Genomic DNA, 25,463 nt, shown 5'->3' on the forward strand with positions numbered 1-25,463 from the left:
CCCCACCCCCATATATTATACCTTCCCTCACCCCCATATATGATACCTTCCCGCCCCCTGCCCCCATATATTATACCTTCCCCCACCCCCATATATTATACCTTCCCCCACCCCCATATATTATACCTTCCCCCACCCCCATATATTATACCTTCCCGCCCCCCCCCCCACTCCCATATATTATACCTTCCCCCACATATGATACCTTCCCGCCCCCTGCCCCCATATATTATACCTTCCCCCACCCCCATATATACCTTCCCGCCCCCTGCCCCCATATATTATACCTTCCCCCACCCCCATATATTATACCTTCCCGCCCCCACCTCCATATATTATACCTTCCCGCGCCCCACCTCCATATATTATACCTTCCCGCCCCCTGCCCCCATATATTATACCTTCCCGCCCCCCCACCCCCATATATTATACCTTCCCCCCCCACCCTTATATATTATACCTTCCCGCCCCCACCCCCATATATTATACCTCCCCCCCACCCTTATATATTATACCTTCCCCCACCCCCATATATTATACCTTCCCCCACCCCCATATATTATACCTTCCCGCCCCCCCCCCCCATATATTATACCTTCCCGCCCCCCCATATATTATACCTCCCCCCCATATATTATACCTTCCCCCCCATATATTATACCTTCCCGCCCCCCCCCCATATATTATACCTCCCCCCATATATTATACCTTCCCGCCCCCCCCCCCCCCATATTTAAAACCTGTTGACGGAAATAGTTATTTACACTATGAAAGTTCTCACCACAGAAAATGGAAAATCCATCAATAATATTACGTTTGGACAGTTCAGACGTATCCGCCGCGATTCCTCCACCATGAAGGACTTTAGGAAACAAAGCAAAGTGGCGGCAAAGAGCACTGTACCAGACTGGAAAGAATACACCGCTTCTTGCAGGACATACAGCAGCTGATAAGTACTTGAAGACTGGAGATTTTTAGATAGAAGTAAATTACCAATCTATAGAACTTTCTGAAACCGGTTGATTTGAAAGTTTCACTATTGTTTCAGAAAACTTATGACACGACATAGAGAAGTCATAGAGATGTGTTCATACCTGTACCGACTGGCAGAAGGAGCGGGGAGAGGACCACGCTGCAGCACGTCCTCTCCCCGCTCTGTCAGCGTGATCAGTCAGGCTCCATAGAGCTCCATTATCATCCCGACTGATCACGTGACAGAGCCGCGAGAGGATTACGCTTAGCGCGGTCTTCTCCCCACTCTATCACCCGATCGGTATAAACACTCGGACCCGGACCGATCAAAACTTCTGACATATCTCTCTGACGTCTCTATGATATGTCAAAAGTTTTCTGAAACAACAACACTTGAAAGAAAAGGATTTTTGTCGGAGTACCCCTTTAACATAAGCCGGCATTGAGTTGCTGTAGTAACAGATGTAGCTGGGTGCGGAGAGCTGCTGTATCACTGGTGTCTTCTGGGAGGTATATGCAGTGATCTGTATACTAGGATCAGCTCTGTCCACACCAATGATTTTGTATCTCTGTATATATATATATATATATATATATATAAGCCGGCATTGTGCGTCATTCACTTCTGCTCGATAAAGGAGATAATACCTGCTGAACCGTCGTATCATAAAGTCACCTCCTCATCCGTGACCTCCTGGCTGCACTGTGACTACTCGTATATAAGTTTGGAGCTGCGGTATATGACATCTGTATTACCGCCAGATCTCCTATACACATGGGGAATACATAGCTGCGGTATATGATATCTGTATTACCGCCAGATCTCCTATACACATGGGGAATACATAGCTGTGGTATATGATATCTGTATTACCGCCAGATCTCCTATACACATGGGGAATACACAGCTGTGGTATATGGATTAGATTTGCTCTTTGGATAACAGACGTGTGAGTGATCATTGAGCGCTCTGAACTGGCTTCTCCCTGGAGTGAATCTTTTTACGAGTAATAAGATTAAATTTCTGTGTAAAACATTTTTCACATTCTGAACATGAAAATGGCTTCTTTCCTGTATAAGTTCTGTGATGTATAGTGAGCACTGATTTAAAATCAAAACATTTTTCACATTCTGAACATGAAAATGGCTTCTCTCCTGTGTGAGTTCTTTGATGCCTATAAACATTTGATTTATTAGAAAAACGTTTTCCACATTCTGAACATGAAAATGGCTTCTCTCCCGTATGAGTTCTTTCATGTAATGTGAGCATTGATTTCAAAGTAAAACATTTTCCACATTCTGAACATGAAAATGGCTTCTCTCCTGTATGAGTTCTTTCATGTACAGAAAGCCTTGATTTAAAAAGGAAACTTTTTCCACATTCCGAACATGAAAATTTCTTCTCTCCAGTATGATTTCTTTCATGTAAAGTGAGCGTTGATTTTAAAGCAAAATGCTTTCCACATTCTGAACATGAAAATGGCTTCTCTCCTGTATGAGTTCTTTCATGTAATGTGAGCATTGATTTAAAAGCAAAATATTTTCCACATTCTGAACATGAAAATGGCTTCTCTCCTGTATGAGTTCTTTCATGTACAGTGAGCTTTGCTTTCAAAGCAAAACATTCTCCACATTCTGAACATGAAAATGGCTTTTCTCCTGTATGAGTCCTTTCATGTGCGGTGAGATGGTGTTTTTGAGCAAAACATTTGCCACATTCTGAACAAGAAAATGGCTTCTCCCCTGTGTGAATTCTTTCATGTATAGTCAGCTGTGATTTCTTAGTACAATGTTTCCCACACTCGGAGCATGAAAATGGGTTCTTTCTTGTGTGAGTTCTTTCATGTAAAGTGAGCTCTGATTTAACAGCAAAACATTTTCCACATTCTGAACATGAAAATGGCTTCTCTCCCGTATGAGTTCTTTCATGTATAGTGAGATGGTGTTTTTGAGCAAAACATTTGCCACATTCTGAACAAGAAAATGGCTTCTCCCCTGTGTGAGTTCTTTCATGTAAAGTGAGCGTTGATTTCAAAGCAAAACGCTTTCCACATTCTGAACATGAAAAGGGCTTTTCTCCTGTATGAGTTCTTTCATGTACAGTGAGCTTTGCTTTCAAAGCAAAACATTCTCCACATTCTGAACATGAAAATGGCTTCTCTCCCGTATGAGTTCTTTCATGTATAGTGAGCGCTGATTTAAAAGGAAAACATTTCCCACATTCTGAACATAAAAATGGCTTCTCTCCAGTATGAGTTCTTTCATGTGAAGTAAGCGCTGATTTAAAAGGAAAACATTTCCCACATTCTGAACATGAAAATGGCTTCTCCCTTGTGTGAATTCTTTCATGTATAGTGAGCCGTGATTTCTTAGTAAAATGTTTCCCACACTCTGAGCATGAAAATGGGTTCTTTTTTTTGTGCGTTTTTTGATGTTGCATGAGTTGTGATTTTAGTATAAAACATCTTTCACATTCTTGGCATGAAAATGGCTTCTTCGCTGTGTGAAATTTTTTATGTTTGACAAGATCTGATTTGCGAGCAAAACATTTCCCACATTCTGAACATGAAAATGGCTTCTCCTTATTGTGGTTAATCTGTGATGAATCAGTAGCCAGGACTTGTATAGAAGGATGAGATGGCAGATCTTTGCTGTGAGGGTCTGGGGGTATATCTGGGGTAATAGAAGGTTCTTCATATGTATCTTGTGTGATCTGACCATCTGCTGTAATATCTGGAGATATCTGATGTCCCTCTGATCTCCGGGGACACTCAGCTGCCAAGAAGAAAGATGGGTTATTATTATTTAATAAGATAATGTTAGTAATGTTTGTTGGGCCCAGATCATAGTCTCTGTTATATACCTTCTAGGGGAGGAGTTCTAAACTTTATTGGTTTAAATTAAAATATTCCTTTCGTCCTGGGGGCGCGGGGGAGGGGGTACCCCATATGTTATGCTGCCAGTGAAATAAAGATGATACTTACCTCTCCACGCTCCACGGCCCAGGCCCCTCCCCCAGGCCGTACAGTTATGCAGTAGGGGGTTGTGTGTGTCCCTGGCTCCACACATGAGGGAAGTGAGAGCTTTGCCGCAGATTGTTCCTCCCGGCCTCCAGGGGGCGCAGGCTGAGCATTTCTTCTGAAGCCGGAGAGTCATCAGTGACAGCAGGTGAGTGTACTGGTATGATGGTATATGTACAGTGAGGATAGTTACCCCCCGGTATGATGGTATATGTACAGTGAGGCTAGTTACCCCCCGGTATGATGGTATATATACAGTGAGGATAGTTACCCCCGGTATGATGGTATATGTACAGTGAGGATAGATACCCCCCCCCGGTATGATAGTATATGTACAGTGAGGATAGTTACTCCCGGTATGATGGTATATGTACAGTGAGGATAGTTACCCCCCCGGTATGATGGTATATGTACAGTGAGGATAGTTACCCCCGGTATGATGGTATATGTACAGTGAGGATAGCTCCCCCCGGTATGATGGTATATGTACAGTGAGGATAGTTACCCCCCGGTATGATGGTATATGTACAGTGAGGATAGATGCCCCCGGTATGATGGTATATGTACAGTGAGGATAGTTACCCCCCGGTATGATGGTATATGTACAGTGAGGATAGGTACCCCCCCGGTATGATGGTATATGTACAGTGAGGATAGATGCCCCCGGTATGATGGTATATGTACAGTGAGGATAGTTACCCCCGGTATGATGGTATATGTACAGTGAGGATAGATGCCCCCGGTATGATGGTATATGTACAGTGAGGATAGATGCCCCTGGTATGATGGTATATGTACAGTGAGGATAGATACCCCCGGTATGATGGTATATGTACAGTGAGGATAGTTACCCCCCCGGTATGATGGTATATGGACAGTGAGGATAGTTACCCCCCGGTATGATGGTATATATACAGTGAGGATAGTTACCCCCGGTATGATGGTATATGTACAGTGAGGCTAGTTACCCCCCGGTATGATGGTATATATACAGTGAGGATAGTTACCCCCAGTATGATGGTATATGTACAGTGAGGATAGTTACCCCCCCGGTATGATGGTATATGTACAGTGAGGATAGATGCCCCCCCCGGTATGATGGTATATGTACAGTGAGGATAGTTACCCCACCCGATATGATAGTATATGTACAGTGAGGATAGATGCCCCCCGGTATGATAGTATATGTACAGTGAGGATAGATCCCCCCCGGTATGATGGTATATGTACAGTGAGGATAGATACCCCCCGGTATGATGGTATATGTACAGTGAGGATAGATGCCCCCGGTATGATGGTATATGTACAGTGAGGATAGATACCCCCCTGTATGATGGTATATGTACAGTGAGGATACATGCCCCCGGTATGATGGTATATGTACAGTGAGGATAGATACCCCCGGTATGATGGTATATGTACAGTGAGGATAGTTACCCCCCCGGTGTGATGGTATATGTACAGTGAGGATAGAAACCCCTCGGTATGATGGTATATGTACAGTGAGGATAGATGCCCCCGGTATGATGGTATATGTACAGTGAGGATAGATGCCCCCCCGGTATGATGGTATATGTACAGTGAGGATAGATGCCCCCGGTATGATGGTATATGTATAGTGAGGATAGTTACCCCCCGGTATGATGGTATATGTACAGTGAGGATAGTTACCCCCCCCGGTATGATGGTATATGTACAGTGAGGATAGCTCCCCCCGGTATGATGGTATATGTACAGTGAGGATAGCTCCCCCCGGTATGATGGTATATGTACAGTGAGGATAATTACCCCCCGGTATGATGGTATATGTACAGTGAGGATAGTTACCCCCCCCCCCCCCCGGTATGATGGTATATGTACAGTGAGGATAGTTACCCCCAGTATGATGGTATATGTGCAGTGAGGATAGATGCCCCCCCGGTATGATGGTATATGTACAGTGAGGATAGATGCCCCCGGTATGATGGTATATGTACAGTGAGGATAGATGCCCCCCCGGTATGATGGTATATGTACAGTGAGGATAGTTACCCCCCGGTATGATGGTATATTTACAGTGAGGATAGATCCCCCCGGTATGATGGTATATGTACAGTGAGGATAGATACCCCCCTGTATGATGGTATATGTACAGTGAGGATACATGCCCCCGTTATGATGGTATATGTACAGTGAGGATAGATGCCCCCGGTATGATGGTATATGTACAGTGAGGATAGTTACCCCTGTATGATGGTATATGTACAGTGAGGATAGATGCCCCCGGTATGATGGTATATGTACAGTGAGGATAGATGCCCCCGGTATGATGGTATATGTACAGTGAGGATAGTTACCCCCCCGGTGTGATGGTATATGTACAGTGAGGATAGAAACCCCCTGGTATGATGGTATATGTACAGTGAGGATAGATGCCCCCGGTATGATGGTATATGTACAGTGAGGATAGATGCCCCCCCGGTATGATGGTATATGTACAGTGAGGATAGATGCCCCCGGTATGATGGTATATGTATAGTGAGGATAGTTACCCCCCGGTATGATGGTATATGTGCAGTGAGGATAAAGATGCCCCCCGGTATGATGGTATATGTACAGTGAGGATAGATGCCCCCCGGTATGATGGTATATGTACAGTGAGGATAGTTACCCCCCCCCCGGTATGATGGTATATGTACAGTGAGGATAGTTACCTCCCGGTATGATGGTATATGTACAGTGAGGATAGCCCCCCCAGGTATGATGGTATATGTACAGAGAGGATAGCTCCCCCCGGTATGATGGTATATGTACAGTGAGGATAGATACCCCCGGTATGATGGTATATGTACAGTGAGGATAGATCCCCCCCGGTATGATGGTATATGTACAGTGAGGATAGCTCCCCCAGGTATGATGGTATATGTACAGAGAGGATAGCTCCCCCCGGTATGATGGTATATGTACAGTGAGGATAGCTCCCCCCGGTATGATGGTATATGTACTGTGAGGATAAATGCCCCCGGTATGATGGTATATGTACAGTGAGGATAAATGCCCCCGGTATGATGGTATATGTACAGTGAGGATAGTTACCTCCCGGTATGATGGTATATGTACAGTGAGGATAGTTACCTCCCGGTATGATGGTATATGTACAGTGAGGATAGTTACCCTCCCCCCGGTGTGATGGTATATGTATAGTGAGGATAGTTACCCCCTGGTATGATGGTATATGTACAGTGAGGATAGTTACCCCCCGGTATGATGGTATATGTACAGTGAGGATAAGTACCCCCCGGTATGATGGTATAAGTACAGTGAGGATAGATGCCCCCGGTATGATGGTATATGTACAGTGAGGATAGCTTCCCCCGGTATGATGGTATATGTACAGTGAGGATAGATACTCCCCGATATGATGGTATATGTACAGTGAGGATAGTTACCCCCCGGTATGATGGTATATGTACAGTGAGGATAAATGCCCCCGGTATGATGGTATATGTACAGTGAGGATAGATACCCCCGGTATGATGGTATATGTACAGTGAGGATAGTTACCTCCCGGTATGATGGTATATGGACAGTGAGGATAGTTACCCTCCCCCCGGTGTGGTGGTATATGTACAGTGAGGATAGTTACCTCCCGGTATGATGGTATATGTACAGTGAGGATAGTTACCCTCCCCCCGGTGTGATGGTATATGTATAGTGAGGATAGTTACCCCCTGGTATGATGGTATATGTACAGTGAGGATAGTTACCCCCCGGTATGATGGTATATGTACAGTGAGGATAAGTACCCCCCGGTATGATGGTATAAGTACAGTGAGGATAGATGCCCCCGGTATGATGGTATATGTACAGTGAGGATAGCTTCCCCCGGTATGATGGTATATGTACAGTGAGGATAGATACTCCCCGATATGATGGTATATGTACAGTGAGGATAGTTACCCCCCGGTATGATGGTATATGTACAGTGAGGATAAATGCCCCCGGTATGATGGTATATGTACAGTGAGGATAGATACCCCCGGTATGATGGTATATGTACAGTGAGGATAGTTACCTCCCGGTATGATGGTATATGGACAGTGAGGATAGTTACCCTCCCCCCGGTGTGGTGGTATATGTATAGTGAGGATAGTTACCCCCTGGTATGATGGTATATGTACAGTGAGGATAGTTACCCCCCGGTATGATGGTATATGTACAGTGAGGATAAATGCCCCCGGTACGATGGAATATGTACAGTGAGGATAGATGCCCCCGGTATGATGGTATATGTACAGTGAGGATAGATGCCCCCAGTATGATGGTATATGTACAGTGAGGATAGTTACCCCCCGGTATGATGGTATATGTACAGTGAGGATAGTTACCCCCTGGTATGATGGTATATGTACAGTGAGGATAGATGCCCCCCCGGTATGATGGTATATGTACAGTGAGGATAGTTACCCCCCGGTATGATGGTATATGTACAGTGAGGATAGTTACCCCCGGTATGATGGTATATGTACAGTGAGGATAGATACCCCCCGGTATGATGGTATATGTACAGTGAGGATAGTTACCCCCCGGTATGATGGTATATGTACAGTGAGGATAGATATCCCCCCGGTATGATGGTATATGTACTGTGAGGATAGTTACCCCCCCGGTATGATGGTATATGTACAGTGAGGATAGTTACCCCCGGTATGATGGTATATGTACAGTGAGGATAGTTCCCCCCCGGTATGATGGTATATGTACAGTGAGGATAGATGCCCCCGGTATGATGGTATATGTACAGTGAGGATAGATGCCCCCGGTATGATGGTATATGTACAGTGAGGATAGTTACCCCCCGATATGATGGTATATGTACAGTGAGGATAGTTACCCCCCGGTATGATGGTATATGTACAGTGAGGATAGTTACCCCCCGGTATGATGGTATATGTACAGTGAGGATAGTTACCCCCGGTATGATGGTATATGTACAGTGAGGATAGTTACCCCACGGTATGATAGTATATGTACAGTGAGGATAGATGCCCCCTGATATGATGGTGTATGTACAGTGAGGATAGTTACTCCTCCGGTATGATGGTATATGTACAGTGAGGATAGATACCCCCCGGTATGATGGTATATGTACAGTGAGGATAGATACCCCCTGGTATGATGGTATATGTACAGTGAGGATAGATGCCCCCGGTATGATGGTATATGTACAGTGAGGATAGTTACCCCCCGGTATGATGGTATATATACAGTGAGGATAGATGCCCCCGGTATGATGGTATATGTACAGTGAGGATAGTTACTCCTCCGGTATGATGGTATATGTACAGTGAGGATAGATACCCCCCGGTATGATGGTATATGTACAGTGAGGATAGATACCCCCTGGTATGATGGTATATGTACAGTGAGGATAGTTACTCCTCCGGTATGATGGTATATGTACAGTGAGGATAGTTACCCCCCGGTATGATAGTATATGTACAGTGAGGATAGATGCCCCCGGTATGATGGTATATGTACAGTGAGGATAGATGCCCCCGGTATGATGGTATATGTACAGTGAGGATAGTTACTCCTCCGGTATGATGGTATATGTACAGTGAGGATAGATGCCCCCCAGTATGATGGTATATGTACAGTGAGGATAGTTACTCCTCCGGTATGATGGTATATGTACAGTGAGGATAGATACCCCCCGGTATGATGTATATGTACAGTGAGGATAGATGCCCCCCGGTATGATGGTATATGTACAGTGAGCATAGTTACCCCCCCGGTATGATGTATATGTACAGTGAGGATAGATACCCCCTCGGTATGATGGTATATGTACAGTGAGGATAGTTACCCCCCGGTATGATGGTATATGTACAGTGAGGATAGTTACCCCCCGGTATGATGGTATATGTACAGTGAGGATAGTTACCCCCCGGTATGATGTTATATGTACAGTGAGGATAGTTACCCTCCGGTATGATGGTATATGTACAGTGAGGAGAGAGACCCCCCCCCCCCCGGTATGATGGTATATGTACAGTGAGGATAGATCCCCCCCGGTATGATGATATATGTACAGTGAGGATAGATCCCCCGGTATGATGGTATATGTACAGTGAGGATAGTTACCCCCCGGTATGATGGTATATGTACAGTGAGGATAGTTACCCCCCCGGTATGATGGTATATGTATAGTGAGGATAGTTACCCCCTGGTATGATGGTATTCAGTCGCAGCAGGCCTGCAGAACCTTTGTCGTAAAATTGTGGCAGGTCTGGAAGCCTTCAATAGGCCTCTGGCTGCCATGACAAGCATGCTGTGATTGGGAGTGGCGTTTGAAGTTGTGGCATTGCTTGTGTGTGTGTGGGGCGGGAGAGGGGGCAAGTTGACCTCCTGCACCAGGGCCCAGGCTGAGCAGCTGTGACTGCAGAGATGGGTTAAGAAGTGTCAGCGGCGGCTGCAGTCAGTGGGGGACACAGAGACAAGGCAGGAGGACACCAGGGGAGCAAGGAGAGTTAAGTATTATCTCTATTATTTTACTCCTTTAAAGCAAAGTCTGCACGGACATCACTAGCAATGTCCGTTCTGCCCCGCCCACACGACTGATCCATCTAATAGGTTCTGTAAGCGATCGCCGATCTAGCAGCGAGACAGTGAGAATCGGCCATCTAATACGGCCTTAAGAGCGGCTTTTTATTCATCTCTAATCTCAGATTTTCCCCCAGTATCCACTCAACTTATGAAGTGCCGCAGGTGTGTATATAGTGATGTGTATTACCTGCTGATGGGAGGGGCTGCTGATCCTCCAGCATCACATCCTTGTACTGATCCTTGTGTCCTTCTACAGACTCCCACTCCTCCATGGAGAAATAGACCGCCAAATATACCTTAAAAGACAAGACAAGCTCACTTAGGGGTCACGTTACATGCTATCCATAGAAGTCTATGTAGATAGGAGGGGGAGGAGGAGGATGAAGCTTCCGAGTGAGATAGATGTAAGAGACACAAACATGGCGGCCGCAGTATTATACATGTCCCAACAATGAAGCTGTAACACTCCGGGCTTATTCCCACCTTCCATGCACAGTCTGTAAATAAGGATGATGTGCTACAGAACCGAGATCAGAGTTCCTGGCATCATGTATCATTGTGATGCCGATGTGGTGATTGGTGGATGTTATCAGCTTTGTTGTACAGCTCAGCCAGTGATGGGACAGTGGTGACGCCAGTGCTAGTCCAGCACACAGGTGTGGGGTTGGTACCTGCTTTGTTATGTGGCTGGCTGTACTCCCCAAAATGGTGGGTGACCTGCCGGGTTGTAGTGGGCCCCTTGGGCTCTTGTCACAGTAGACTTGAGTGGCAATTGACCCACCCGGAGTATCGGTACCGACACCCACAGAAAGGGGAAAAATAACCCAAGATGTGCGGCTATTGTGTATAGGTGCTGGTGCAGAGGAAAGGATGACTGAGTCCCAGTGATATAAAAATATAACAGCTTTACCGTACACTCTCTTAGTAGTACAATACAGGGCCCCAAAACTATACACTGCAGGTATAAAGGACCATAAAACTATATACTACAGGTATACAGGACCATAAAACTAAACACTACAGGTGTACAGGACCCCAAAAACTATATACTACAGGTATACAGGAACCCCAAAACTCTATACTATAGGTATACAGCACCTCCACCAACTCTATACTACAGGTATACAGGACCTCCAAACTATACACTACAGGTATACAGGACCTCCACCAACTGTATACTACAGGTATACAGGACCTCCACCAACTCTATACTACAGGTATACAGGGGACAGTGCCGTCTAGTAATATACAAAACCACTTCATAGAAGAGACAAAAGAGGAGGGCACTCACCCGTTTCCTGACTTCTTTATTCTTCTACAACTTTCATGCAGCCATAGTTCATTAGCGTGCACTCCTTGGTGAGGCACCAACCCCCTCCACAGACACGTGACAGCTGCTTCTCACGTCACTTACCAGCTTTGACTGACAGTCGAAACAGCTGTCAAGTGTCTGTGGTGGGGGTTGGTGCCTCACCGACAAGTGCTAATGAACTATGGCTGCATATATATATATATCGTCTTTGAATCCCACCACTCCAGACATGTTCTGGGGTGGTGGAGATTCATTGATGACGTCTTCCTCCTATGGACAGGGGGAGAAGACTCCCTTAAAGATTTCCATTCGTTTTTGAACAGCATTGACAACAACATTCAGTTTACATTGACACAGTCTAAAAAGGAGATTAATTTCCTGGATGTTAAGCTTACACTAGAAGATAACGTACTGAGAACAAACCTATATAGAAAAGAGACAGATACCAACATGTGTCTCCATTTTTCTAGTTGTCACCCTAGGCCAATGGTTCGCAGCCTACCCTATAGCCAAATGATAAGAGCTAAAAGAATCACAGACTCACCTGACAGATTAGATTCCGCACTGCGAGAGATGATAGGGGACTTCCAAGAGAGGGGATACCCCAATGACCTGCTGTTGAGACACAGGGACAAAATATATGAGTCTGACAGTACACATATAAGAGAGAAAAAGAATAGAATACCGTTTGTATCCTCTTACAATGACTTATCCCCTAAAATCACAAACATTATTAGACACCATTGGGGAATTGTGAGCAACAGTTTCCAAATGATTGAAGAATTTCAATGTCCACCGCTTATGTCCTACAGAAGAAGTGGTAACTTGAGGGACAAGCTGGTAAGGTCTGACCTACAAAGGAAAGAGAAAACAGGACAGGGATTTCTTATGGTTAAAAATAAGGGGTCATTTCCATGCAGACAATGCATTTCCTGTACTTACATGCACAAAGGGAATGAATTTGTACATCCACATACGAGTAAAAAATATGACATTAAGTTTTACCTTACCTGTACGTCCAAATGGGTAATCTATGTACTCTGGTGCCCATGCCAGCTACTATATGTGGGTGAGACCACTTGCGAGATGCGCACCCGACTCAACCAGCACCGATATTCCATCAGACAGAGGAGAGAAGACCTCCCTGTCTCGAAGCATTTCACCGAATTGAAACACAGCGAAAGGGATTTAAAATTTATGATCATAGATCACATTCCCCCATTATCAAGGGGAGGTGATCGGGTGACAGCACTGAAGAAAAGGGAATTACTTTGGATTTTCCGGTTGGATACTTTACAACCGAAGGGTCTCAACGTGGAGTTTAAAATAAACACTTATATGTATAGGTGAGGATTGGGGGGTGTTTTGTCCTGATCTTATCCCAACATGATGGTCTTGTACTTTGGTATTATTTGAGTAATTACATTCTTTCTCTTTGATTATTTTTTTAGAATGATCAAGACTGAGCGTGAGGACTCCACCACAACCCACTGCTAACCAGCAACATCAGGACGGGGTTAATTCCTACAACGGGGTTAGTACACTGAGCATGTAACAATAGGACTTTCTACAATTTACTTTTGGGTTTGGGCAGGTATGGGGATCTCCCACTCTGCATGCAGGGTGGTTGAGATACCCTGATACACTTTCGCTTTAGCGCAGTGTGTGAACACGGAGCTAAGTGCGTCAGGCCGGATAACCCGAAGTTTGAAGGATGGAGTTCCAAGTAGAGAGAGTCCGTCTGGATCTGCAATTTGTACCTAATATGGCCCCTGCTCCTTGATGATCGCAGGCGTTCAGCTAAGTTTCATCATGATTGAGAAATAATAAATCTACTTACTGCGATTGGAGCTATAGTGACGAGCCCCCATAGGTCCTCCCATGTATCCACCCACAGGGACGGGCAGAGTGAGAGTCTGCACACACCTGCATAGGGAAGCTATATCACAACGGGGAGATGACGTCCTGAGATGAAGACATGTGATTGAAGCATCCAATAGCAGTGGAGAGTGGTGGTAGACTCCGCCCAGCAAATTATATACTATTTTAAATGTAGCACTCTTAGCACTATGATTTTGTATGATATATATAAATGCACAAGTAATTGTATATTAATGTACACTATGTCCTACGGGACCCTATATTGTGAACGATCTTACTTTCACTATGATTTTGCATTGATTGACAATCAATTGCAGTTGATTTCACATGTGTATAAAATGGATGTATTACTCACTATGTTTATGCTTGAGAAAGGTCTCGAGAAGAGACAGAAACGTTGCATGGAATTTTCGACTGATATGGAATAAACACAATTTTGGATTTTTTCACTACATGGTTGTGCTGCAGAATTCTTGGATTATATATATATATATATATATATATATATATATATATACTGTATATACAGTATATACCCAAGTAGTAGTAGGGTATACAGGACCTCCACCTATTAGACAGTACTATATGTGACTGTATGTATGTGTGTGTGTATATGTGTCTGTATGTATGTGTGTGTGTGTATATATGTGACTGTATGTATGTGTGTGTATATATATGTGACTGTATGTATGTGTGTGTATATATGTGTCTGTATGTGTGTGTGTGTGTGTGTGTGTATATATATGTGTCTGTATTTTTGTGTATATATGTGACTGTATGTATGTGTGTGTATATATGTGACTGTATGTGTGTGTGTGTGTGTGTATATATGTGACTGTATGTATGTGTGTATATATGTGACTGTATGTGTGTGTGTATATATGTGACTGTATGTATGTGTGTATATATGTGACTATGTGTATGTGGGTGTATATATGCGACTGTATGTATGTGTGTGTATATATGTGACTGTATGTATGTGTGTATATATGTGACTGTATGTATGTGTTTGTGTATATGTGACTGTATGTATGTGTGTATATGTGACTGTATGTATGTGTGTGTATATATGTGACTGTATGTATGTGTGTGTATATATGTGACTGTATGTATGTGTGTGTATATATGTGACTGTATGTGTGTGTATATATGTGACTGTATGTATGTGTGTGTGTATATATGTGACTGTGTGTATGTGTGTGTATATATATGCGACTGTATGTATGTGTGTGTATATACAGTATGTGACTGTATGTATGTGTGTGTGTATATATGTGACTGTTTGTATGTGTGTGTATATATGTGACTGTATATATGTGTGTATATATGCGACTGTATGTATGTGTGTGTATATATGTGTGTATAACCCCCTCCACAGGGGCGGGACAGCTGCTTCTCACCTCTTTGACTGACAGTCGAAACAGCTGTCAAGTGTCTGTGGTGGGGGTTGGTGCCTCACTGACGAGTGCACGCTAATGAACTATGGCTGTATATATATATATATATATATATATATATATATATATATATATATATATATACTGTATTTACCCAAGTAGTATGTAGGGTAGCACTCTTTAATCAAAGATCTTGCGGTGACAACCAGTATGCACCCCTGTGACCATAGGTGCTCCCAAACTATACCCTACAGGTATACAGGACCTCCACCTATTAGACAGTATAAGTATACAGGACCCCATAACTATACAGTACAGGTATACAGGACCTTCACCAACTCTACACTACAGGTATATAGGACCCCGAACTGTACAGTTTAGGTACACAGGACCTCCACCAACTGTACACTACACTACGAGGGCATAGATTGGCCACCTGTTCCTGAAAAAAACATCAAGCCCTTAGCTCCCCCTGTAGATGGAGAAATGAGAGCGCAGAGTTCCCTCTGAGTTTTTGTAACCCGCACCCCCTGCGCACGTTACAAAAGGGTCAGCATGTGATTGTAGGAAAATATCAAGTACTCAGAATGAGGTTTCCAATCTCTTGTAGGTAAAATATGGTGGAATTAATTCTTCACAAAACTAGGTACAAAGATGATGGAGCAGGACAGCAATATATACCTTTTGATCTGGTTAGAGCCAGTACAACTTATACCCCAGCAGTGTCGGAGCAGCACAGTGATGGACATAGAGTATACACTGTGTGCAGAATTATTAGGTCAATGAGTATTTTGATCCCATCATCCTTTGTATACATGTTGTCCTACTCCTGTATAAGCTTAAAAGCCAACTACTCAGGTGATGTGCATCTGTGTAATGAGGAGGGGTGTGGTCTAATGACATCATCACCCCATATAAGGTGTGGGTCAGAAGAGAGATTTGACGGACTCTGAAAAGCCAAAAATAGTGAGATGTCTCGCAGACGGATGCAGCAGTCTTGAAATTGCCAAACTTCTGAAGCGTGATCACCGATCAATCAAGTGTTTCATGGAAAATAACCAACTGGGTCACAAGAAGCGTGAAGGGAAAAAAATGGCGCAAAATAACGGCCCATAAATTGAGGCCGAAGGAAGGAAGGAAGGCTGAAAAACGAGAAACAGACCGCTGGGTAGGATATATAAAGCTATTACTCACAGAGCACAGTGTCAGATCCGGAGCGTGTTCCCTTCTTCCTCTGTATCTCTCACCACTCAGCTGGGCGCTCAGGACTCTTCAGCAATCTGCTCTCTTCTTGTACAATGTCCCTACGTGTTTCCCGCTTTACCAGCAATCATCAGGGGATAATTCACACAGCAAGGAAAGCAGGTCTGTGCCGCACTGATGTCGCCCGAACACTGAGCTACACACAGTAACTTCTATCTGACTGGAAGTCACAGCTGCTACATCCCCATCCCCCCGCTTCCCCTAACTATTCCTATTCCTATTCAGCCCACTAAATCCCCCCCCCCCCCCCAACACCACTTGTGTATGTGTGTACTGTACATGTAGCTGAGCTGTATGTGTGTAATGTACATGTAGCTGAGCTGTATGTGTGTAATGTACATGTAGCTGAGCTGTATGTGTGTAATGTACATGTAGCTGAGCTGTATGTGTGTAATGTACATGTAGCTGAGCTGTATATATGTAATGTACATGTAGCTGAGCTGTATATGTGTAATGTACATGTAGCTGAGCCGTATGTGTGTAATGTACATGTAGCTGAGCTTTATATGTGTAATGTACATGTAGCTGAGCCGTATGTGTGTAATGTACATGTAGCTGAGATGTATGTGTGTAATGTATATGTAGCTGAGCTGTATGTGTGTAATGTACATGTAGCTGAGCTGTATATATGTGTAATGTACATGTAGCTGAGCTGTATGTGTGTAATGTACATGTAGCTGAGCTGTATGTGTGTAATGTACATGTAGCTGAGCTGTATGTGTGTAATGTACATGTAGCTGAGCTGTATATGTGTAATGTACATGTAGCTGAGCTGTATATGTGTAATGTACATGTAGCTGAGCTGTATATGTGTAATGTACATGTAGCTGAGCTGTATATGTGATGTATATTATATTGTTCCTCCTTCGCGGTGACATTAAGCTTTATGGAATCCACAGGTAACCCCCATAGTATAGAATGTGCTGTATATGAGATAAGACGTCGGCCTCCTCTGCTCCCGGCCTCCTTGTCCCTCCTGCAGGATCGGTATCGGGGTGAGTTCTGGTCTCTAGAATCCTTCGTCCTGCAGGAAGATTCCCAGCACTGGGATGGAGCGGAGGCTCCTGGGACTATGTGTCCCGCTAACACCCTCCCCCAGGCCTAGCCCCCGCACCAGCCTCGGCATCAGGAGCTGCCTCCGGGTGCTGACAGGGGCCTCTCGCTGTGAGTACTCCTAATGAGCGCTCACAATGACACTGGCAGAGTAGGAGACATCGGCTTCCTGCTCTGCCAAAGCTCTTGTGGCTGAAGGCATCATTCTGCTTCTGGCCACTAGAGGCCGCTGTCTCCCTCATAGCTCCAGAGCAGAGTGACGTCACTTATACAGACAGAACAGGGAGAAGAGACGCTGGAGGACAGGGGAGCCCAGCTGCAGAGGTGAGTATATGGATTTTATTTTCTTTTTTGGGGCATTGGGGGCTTACAAGCAGGGGACAGTGGCCTCGTGCCCTTTATCTGCTCTCTGCTCTTCTAGACAGGAAAGTTCTCACCTTTTTCTATGTAAACCACAAAGATCCTGTATTTAGTGAAGACAAGTTGTGCTCTTGGCTCTGGGTGGAAGCTGGTGTCCTTGTTAACAAGTAATAAACCTCCATTCAGATCATCCGTGTCCCGTGATTTATAGACAAAGAAATTCTCCTGTCATCTGGTCCTTGGAGCCGGAATCCAATATCTCTTAGCCGCGTCACGGTTTGGGCTGAACACCGTATACCGGAAAACGTCCACAATCTCCAGGACTTGTTTGACACCACCAGGCCCTCCAGCCTAAGATCGGTTGCAAACTGAGGCCAGTCCAACCGCGACTGAGGCAGGAGTGACGGACTCACCAATAGTCGGAGAATTTGGGAACGAGATCATCTGAATTCTGGTAAGAAAAACTTTTCATTTTTGAATTAATTTGATCAAAAGAGGAAGATGTGACCAATAGATCATCACTGACCATCGGACGGTGACCTTTACGTGTCCTAAGGAAGGTTAGTCTGGTGTGTTACAGCACCTGTTTGAATAGACTGTGCGTTGAAACTGTAATGCCAAGGACTGTAATGCCAAGGACTGTAATGCCAAGGACTGTAATGCCAAGGACTGTAATGCCAAGGACTGTAATGCCAAGGACTGTAATGCCTGAAGACTGTAATGCCAAGGACTGTAATGCCTGAGGACTATAATGCCTGAGGACTGTAATGCCTGAGGACTGTAATGCCTGAGGACTGTAATGCCTGAGGACTGTAATGCTGAGGACTGTAATGCTGAGGACTGTAATGCCTGAGGACTGTAATGCTGAGGACTGTAATGCCTGAGGACTATAATGCCTGAGGACTGTAATGCCTGAGGACTGTAATGCCTGAGGACTGTAATGCTGAGGACTGTAATGCCAAGGACTGTAATGCCAAGGACTGTAATGCCAAGGACTGTAATGCCAAGGACTGTAATGCCAAGGACTGTAATGCCTGAAGACTGTAATGCCAAGGACTGTAATGCCTGAGGACTATAATGCCTGAGGACTGTAATGCCTGAGGACTGTAATGCCTGAGGACTGTAATGCCTGAGGACTGTAATGCTGAGGACTGTAATGCTGAGGACTGTAATGCCTGAGGACTGTAATGCTGAGGACTGTAATGCCTGAGGACTATAATGCCTGAGGACTGTAATGCCTGAGGACTGTAATGCCTGAGGACTGTAATGCTGAGGACTGTAATGCCTGAGGACTGTAATGCTGAGGACTGTAATGCCTGAGGACTGTAATGCCTGAGGACTGTAATGCTGAGGACTGTAATGCCTGAGGACTGTAATGCCTGAGGACTGTAATGCCCGAGGACTGTAATGCCTGAGGACTGTAATGCCAAGGACTGTAATGCCTGAGGACTGTAATGCTGAGGACTGTAATGCCTGAGGACTGTAATGCCTGAGGACTGTAATGCCCGAGGACTGTAATGCCAAGGACTGTAATGCCCGAGGACTGTAATGCCAAGGACTGTAATGCCAAGGACTGTAATGCCCGAGGACTGTAATGCCAAGGACTGTAATGCCAAGGACTGTAATGCCTGAGGACTATAATGCCTGAGGACTGTAATGCCTGAGGACTGTAATGCCCGAGGACTGTAATGCCTGAGGACTGTAATGCCAAGGACTGTAATGCCAAGGACTGTGATGCCAAGGACTGTAATGCCAAGGACTGTAATGCCTGAAAACTGTAATGCCTGAGGACTGTAATGCCTGAGGACTGTAATGCCTGAGGACTGTAATGCCTGAGGACTGTAATGCCAAGGACTGTAATGCCGAGGACTGTAATGCCAAGGACTGTAATGCCAAGGACTGTAATGCCGAGGACTGTAATGCCTGAGGACTGTAATGCCTGAGGACTGTAATGCCGAGGACTGTAATGCCTGAGGACTGTAATGCCAAGGACTGTAATGCCTGAGGACTGTAATGCCAAGGACTGTAATGCCAAGGACTGTAATGCCTGAGGACTGTAATGCCAAGGACTGTAATGCCTGAGGACTGTAATGCCCGAGGACTGTAATGCCGAGGACTGTAATGCCAAGGACTGTGATGCCTGAGGATTGTAATGCCTGAGGACTATAATGCCTGAGGACTGTAATGCCCGAGGACTGTAATGCCAAGGACTGTAATGCCAAGGACTGTAATGCCCGAGGACTGTAATGCCTGAGGACTGTAATGCCAAGGACTGTAATGCCAAGGACTGTAATGCCGAGGACTGTAATGCCAAGGACTGTAATGCCAAGGACTGTAATGCCGAGGACTGTAATGCCTGAGGACTGTAATGCCAAGGACTGTAATGCCAAGGACTGTAATGCCCGAGGACTGTAATGCCCGAGGACTGTAATGCCAAGGACTGTAATGCCAAGGACTGTAATGCCAAGGACTGTGCAGTGTCCGAGATTGGGGTTTTCCCGGTGCTAGGCTCCCAGACACTGTCGAGGTGTCACCACGTGTTGCTGCTCTCCGGAAAAGGTGGTAATTCGTGGTGCACCCCAATGAGAAATAAGTCCAGAGAGTCAGGGTTCGCAGTAAACCAATGTGCTTCTTTACTGAAGAAATCTTGCAGGCAAAATAGTACAGGCAAAGCACTGGGCTGGTTTCTCCAGTCTCTAGTCCGTAGCAACAGAGTTGGCCCCTTCTTCTGTGTGGTTTAGCAGAGTCTCTTCCCCTCTCTAGTCTAGCTGCAGACCCCAGGCTACTGACTATCTCTCCCTTTTATACCATTTGTAAAGAGACTAGAACTTTCTAGTGGGCGGGGGTGGAGTGGAGAAGCCAGCCTCAGTAGACACAAAGTCTCCCATAGACCTGTATTGAATCTCCATACAAGCCTATGGGAATGACACAGCAGTTTCTGTCTAGACATAAACAACTTTAAAGGTCAACATGTCTGGTTTTTTTCCCTCCAAAAGTTTTCCCACTCAAAACTCAGACTTACATACTATATTACAACAATAGTGGAAAACTACCAGCTTCTTAACTTTTAGTGTCATAGCATAAATGTCCTAATCCCTTCCAGACTATTGTACAGGTACAGTGCATTTGAAGACACATTATAATACACATACAAAACAAGGTTCAGTAATATAAACAGTAAAAGTGTGCACAATTGAACAACACAGTGAAAATTAACCCTTGAACGCACAACAAAGTAGAGATGGTGATAGCTCTCCATGATAGCGAATGTCCGCAAATGTCCATGATCATAGATACCCTTACTGCTGGGCACTACATTCTCCCCTACTACAACTGTGGCGTCCCCGACACAGTCCAGATAGGTTTCGTTGTCACAGCCGTGGTCATTGCGCTGAAAACAGTCATCACTAGTCACTGCTGGGGCAATACAGGATAGCAGGTATTGTAGATCTCGGATATGTAGGGCTGGGCGCTCCCCTACTTTTACACAGGCACTCCATCCAGTATCTGCACCTGCACCAAACTCAAGAATACACTGTAAACAAGTAATGACAGTACCATCAACATTACCATCATGTACCGACTATACAATGTGAATGAACATAAGCCCCCTTTTCAATGCAGCAGATTTAGTGAACATTTTATCTGACAAAGACCGTTCTAGGCCATAAAGCATCCATACAGACTAAACACTTAATCTTGGTATCGGGCGGGTTTGATGCCTTTAGTGACCCTTTCTGATCTCCTGGGCTGTGTGTCATTCACAGGATCAGACACAATATCAGTGGTAACCTCAGTGGTGGGCCTACAAGGTTCAGGGATAGGAGACACCGGTAGAGACATTTTGGGAACCATCAACCATGCTAGAGGTGAAAACCAATTAAAGGATGTTTTACTGACCGGTTGTAAGTCAAGTCCTGAAAACACAGTAGGTACATGGTCAGCAGTATTTTCCTGAGATGTAGGACTTTCTGCCCCTGGTTCCTTGGTTACACACAGCTTCAACTGGTTACGGTGTACAATTTTTAGTTTATCATCATCCTGTCTTTTTATTTGATATGTTTCTGCTGTAGGTATGGCCATGATCTCATAGGGCACAGACTCCCATTTATTTTCCAGTTTGTTGGATCTGTGTTGTTGTCGTAACCATACAGGATCCCCCACACTCAGTGGTTTAGCCTCGGCTTTGACATTATAGTCGTCCATTTGTTTTTGTTGAGCCTCCTGAGTTACCTGACTGGTTACTTCCTGGATCAGTTTGAGGCGTCTCAGTTGCTCTTTGCCCCAGTCAGTTTGTGGTAAGGAGTTGTCATCATTATCAGTGGGCACATTAAGCAGGATGTCAGCTGGTAACCAGCTCTTGTGTCCAGACATTAAGGTATAGGGCGCTTGTTTGGTTGAACAATGTGGTGTCTGGTTATATAGTAAGGTCAACCTAGATACCCATTCTGGCCATCTCGCTTTCTCACACTCTGGTAGTTTACGTAGTAGATTGATTATGTTTTGATTCATTTTTTCACATAACCCATTGCATTGTGGGTGGTAGGCCGTTGTACGTATTTTTTTTATATGATACACTGTGCACATGTCATGGAATAATTGTGACTCGAATGCCGAGCCTTGGTCAGTCAAAATCTTTTCTGGGGGTCTGTGTACCTCAATGAATTCCTTTTCAAATGCCCGAACAGTGGTTTGGGCTGATAAGTCTTTTACAGGTATCACCATGGCATACTTGCTGTAGTGGTCAATGATTGTAAGAGCATACACATAGCCATCTCGACTAGGCCTTAATTTGACATGATCCAATGCTACAAGCTCAAATGGCCTTTGACTCTCAATAGGATGTAGTGGTGCTCTTTGTCTGGGCTGGTCATCCTTATTGATGGCACAGACAGTACATTCCCGACACCATTTTTCTATATCCTCTCGCATTCCAACCCAGAAAAATCTCTGCCGTATCAAAGACTCTGTTTTTTGACACCCAAAATGCCCTGATTGATTGTGGTAAGCGTCCAGAATCACATGGGCGTCCCGCCTTGGTATTACAATCTGCTTGATACAGTCATGGGTCAGAGGATCAATAATGCGCCGTTTGAGTTGATCCTTCTCATAAAAAAGGCACTTTCTATGCAACAATAGTTTGAGTAACTCAGGATCCGCTATTTCTCTCTGGTGTGAGGTGAGATTCTTACCAGTTTGTAGCGCAGTCCTTAGTTCCTGTAGCATGTTGCTTTCACGTTGTAATTGGGTCCAGTCCATTCTGGCTGCTTGTGGGTAGACAGGGTTTTGTAGGCCAGCATCTCGGGCAGTGATGGCGCTTTGCTTGAGACCCAGAGTGAAGAAGGCCGGCATTTCGACATCCTCCCAGTAATCGTCAGGTTGGTCAGCTGGTGTACCTGTAGGAAATCTCGAAAGTGCATCGGCATTAATGTTACATGTGCCAGAACGGTATTTGATAGTAAATCTATAATTGGCCAATCTAGAGACCCAACGTTGTTCTAGAGCCCCTATGCGTGCAGTGGTCAGATAAGCCAATGGATTGTTGTCAGTATAGGCCACAAATTCTGCAGCAGCCAAGTATTCTTTGAATTTTTCTGTGACCGCCCAGACCAAGGCAAGCAGTTCCAATTTAAAAGAACTATAATTCGCATCATTCCTCTCAGTGGGCCTAAGTGAGCGACTGCCATATGCAATGACTCTTTCTTGTTGATTCTGTACCTCTTTTTGTAGCACCTCCACATTCTTGGCAAGCTGCAACACCAACTCTTTTAGGTCAACATCATTATTGTCACTTTTCTGAAAGATGGTTTCAACAGGTCCCCGTTTTTGTTCGGACACAATAGCACAAGTATACCCTGGATCTGGATCAGTACCCAGTACCTTTACAGCAAGCTCTTTGAAATTGAGGAATGTCACATCAGGGTGTTGTAGAGCAAGAACTCTCAGCTGGGTTTTCACAGCATCTAATCTCGCACCCTCTACGAACTGTTCTTTCAGAGTCTGATCTGGGTCGAGTACTTCCCGTGGATCCAGGTGCTGAATGGCACGCAAAGCTTCTTGAAGACTTAAAGCAAAATCCCGTAAACTTTCGCCCATCTTTTGTTTGCGGCCAAAGAAACACATTTTTAACTCTGATACTGTACGAGTGTCAAATATGCTAGAGAGTCTGTCCAAAATTTGTTCAACAGTACGCTTCTCAGAGTTAGGCCATGACTTCACCTCCCTGAGGGCTGCTCCCTCTAACTGACCAATCAGCATAGCAACTTGCTGGTCATCATTAAGAGGAGTCATCTTGTAAATGGCACTCATCTGATCCCTAAAGTCTTTGAGGCCCGTAGTCTCTCCTCCGTATTTTGGCAGCCATGGTGCACCAAAGAAATATGGTACCGACAAGGGAATGGTAGGAGTAGTGCTAGATGCCTCACGACTAGCAGACATATCACTCCCTCTGTCCAGTGACATGGTAGCACAGAAAAATGAACACAGTTCACTACTAGCAATTCTCTAGCTAGTGTCACAGGATACAGTCTCAATAGAACAGTTACTTGCTTGCAGTACCCCCACGAAGGGAACACTTACGTTTGCAGATGCTTTTTTGTGGCTGCCTCACTTGCAGGTCGAGCTGTTCCTGTAGTTGTAATTGGCTGTCTTGCTTCACTGGGGTTGGGGATCCACCACAACTTGCGCTGTTGACGCTGTAGCGGATCCTGTTCGTGACGCCAAAATGCAGTGTCCGAGATTGGGGTTTTCCCGGTGCTAGGCTCCCAGACACTGTCGAGGTGTCACCACGTGTTGCTGCTCTCCGGAAAAGGTGGTAATTCGTGGTGCACCCCAATGAGAAATAAGTCCAGAGAGTCAGGGTTCGCAGTAAACCAATGTGCTTCTTTACTGAAGAAATCTTGCAGGCAAAATAGTACAGGCAAAGCACTGGGCTGGTTTCTCCAGTCTCTAGTCCGTAGCAACAGAGTTGGCCCCTTCTTATGTGTGGTTTAGCAGAGTCTCTTCCCCTCTCTAGTCTAGCTGCAGACCCCAGGCTACTGACTATCTCTCCCTTTTATACCATTTGTAAAGAGACTAGAACTTTCTAGTGGGCGGGGGTGGAGTGGAGAAGCCAGCCTCAGTAGACACAAAGTCTCCCATAGACCTGTATTGAATCTCCATACAAGCCTATGGGAATGACACAGCAGTTTCTGTCTAGACATAAACAACTTTAAAGGTCAACATGTCTGGTTTTTTCCCTCCAAAAGTTTTCCCACTCAAAACTCAGACTTACATACTATATTACAACAATAGTGGAAAACTACCAGCTTCTTAACTTTTAGTGTCATAGCATAAATGTCCTAATCCCTTCCAGACTATTGTACAGGTACAGTGCATTTGAAGACACATTATAATACACATACAAAACAAGGTTCAGTAATATAAACAGTAAAAGTGTGCACAATTGAACAACACAGTGAAAATTAACCCTTGAACGCACAACAAAGTAGAGATGGTGATAGCTCTCCATGATAGCGAATGTCCGCAAATGTCCATGATCATAGATACCCTTACTGCTGGGCACTACAACTGTAATGCCAAGGACTGTAATGCCTGAGGACTGTAATGCCAAGGACT

The 25,463-nt window shown here is 44.8% G+C and overlaps 1 protein-coding gene across 1 annotated transcript in view; it reads right to left on the reverse strand.

The window, feature by feature from the left end:
- Positions 1-1,930: 1,930 nt before the first annotated feature.
- Positions 1,931-25,463, reverse strand: part of LOC138786634 (uncharacterized) — a 45,416-nt gene continuing 21,883 nt past the window's right edge. The window contains exons 6-9 of the mRNA XM_069963615.1: positions 24,426-24,553; positions 21,747-24,294; positions 10,768-10,876; positions 1,931-3,645 (exon numbers count right to left, since the gene is read on the reverse strand). Coding sequence (XP_069819716.1) covers positions 1,931-3,645; positions 10,768-10,876; positions 21,747-24,294; positions 24,426-24,553 — 4,500 coding nt within the window. The remainder of the gene's footprint in view (positions 3,646-10,767; positions 10,877-21,746; positions 24,295-24,425; positions 24,554-25,463) is intronic.

The sequence above is a fragment of the Dendropsophus ebraccatus genome, chromosome 3 (genome assembly GCF_027789765.1).
Source record: "Dendropsophus ebraccatus isolate aDenEbr1 chromosome 3, aDenEbr1.pat, whole genome shotgun sequence".
NCBI classification, from domain to species: domain Eukaryota; kingdom Metazoa; phylum Chordata; class Amphibia; order Anura; family Hylidae; genus Dendropsophus; species Dendropsophus ebraccatus.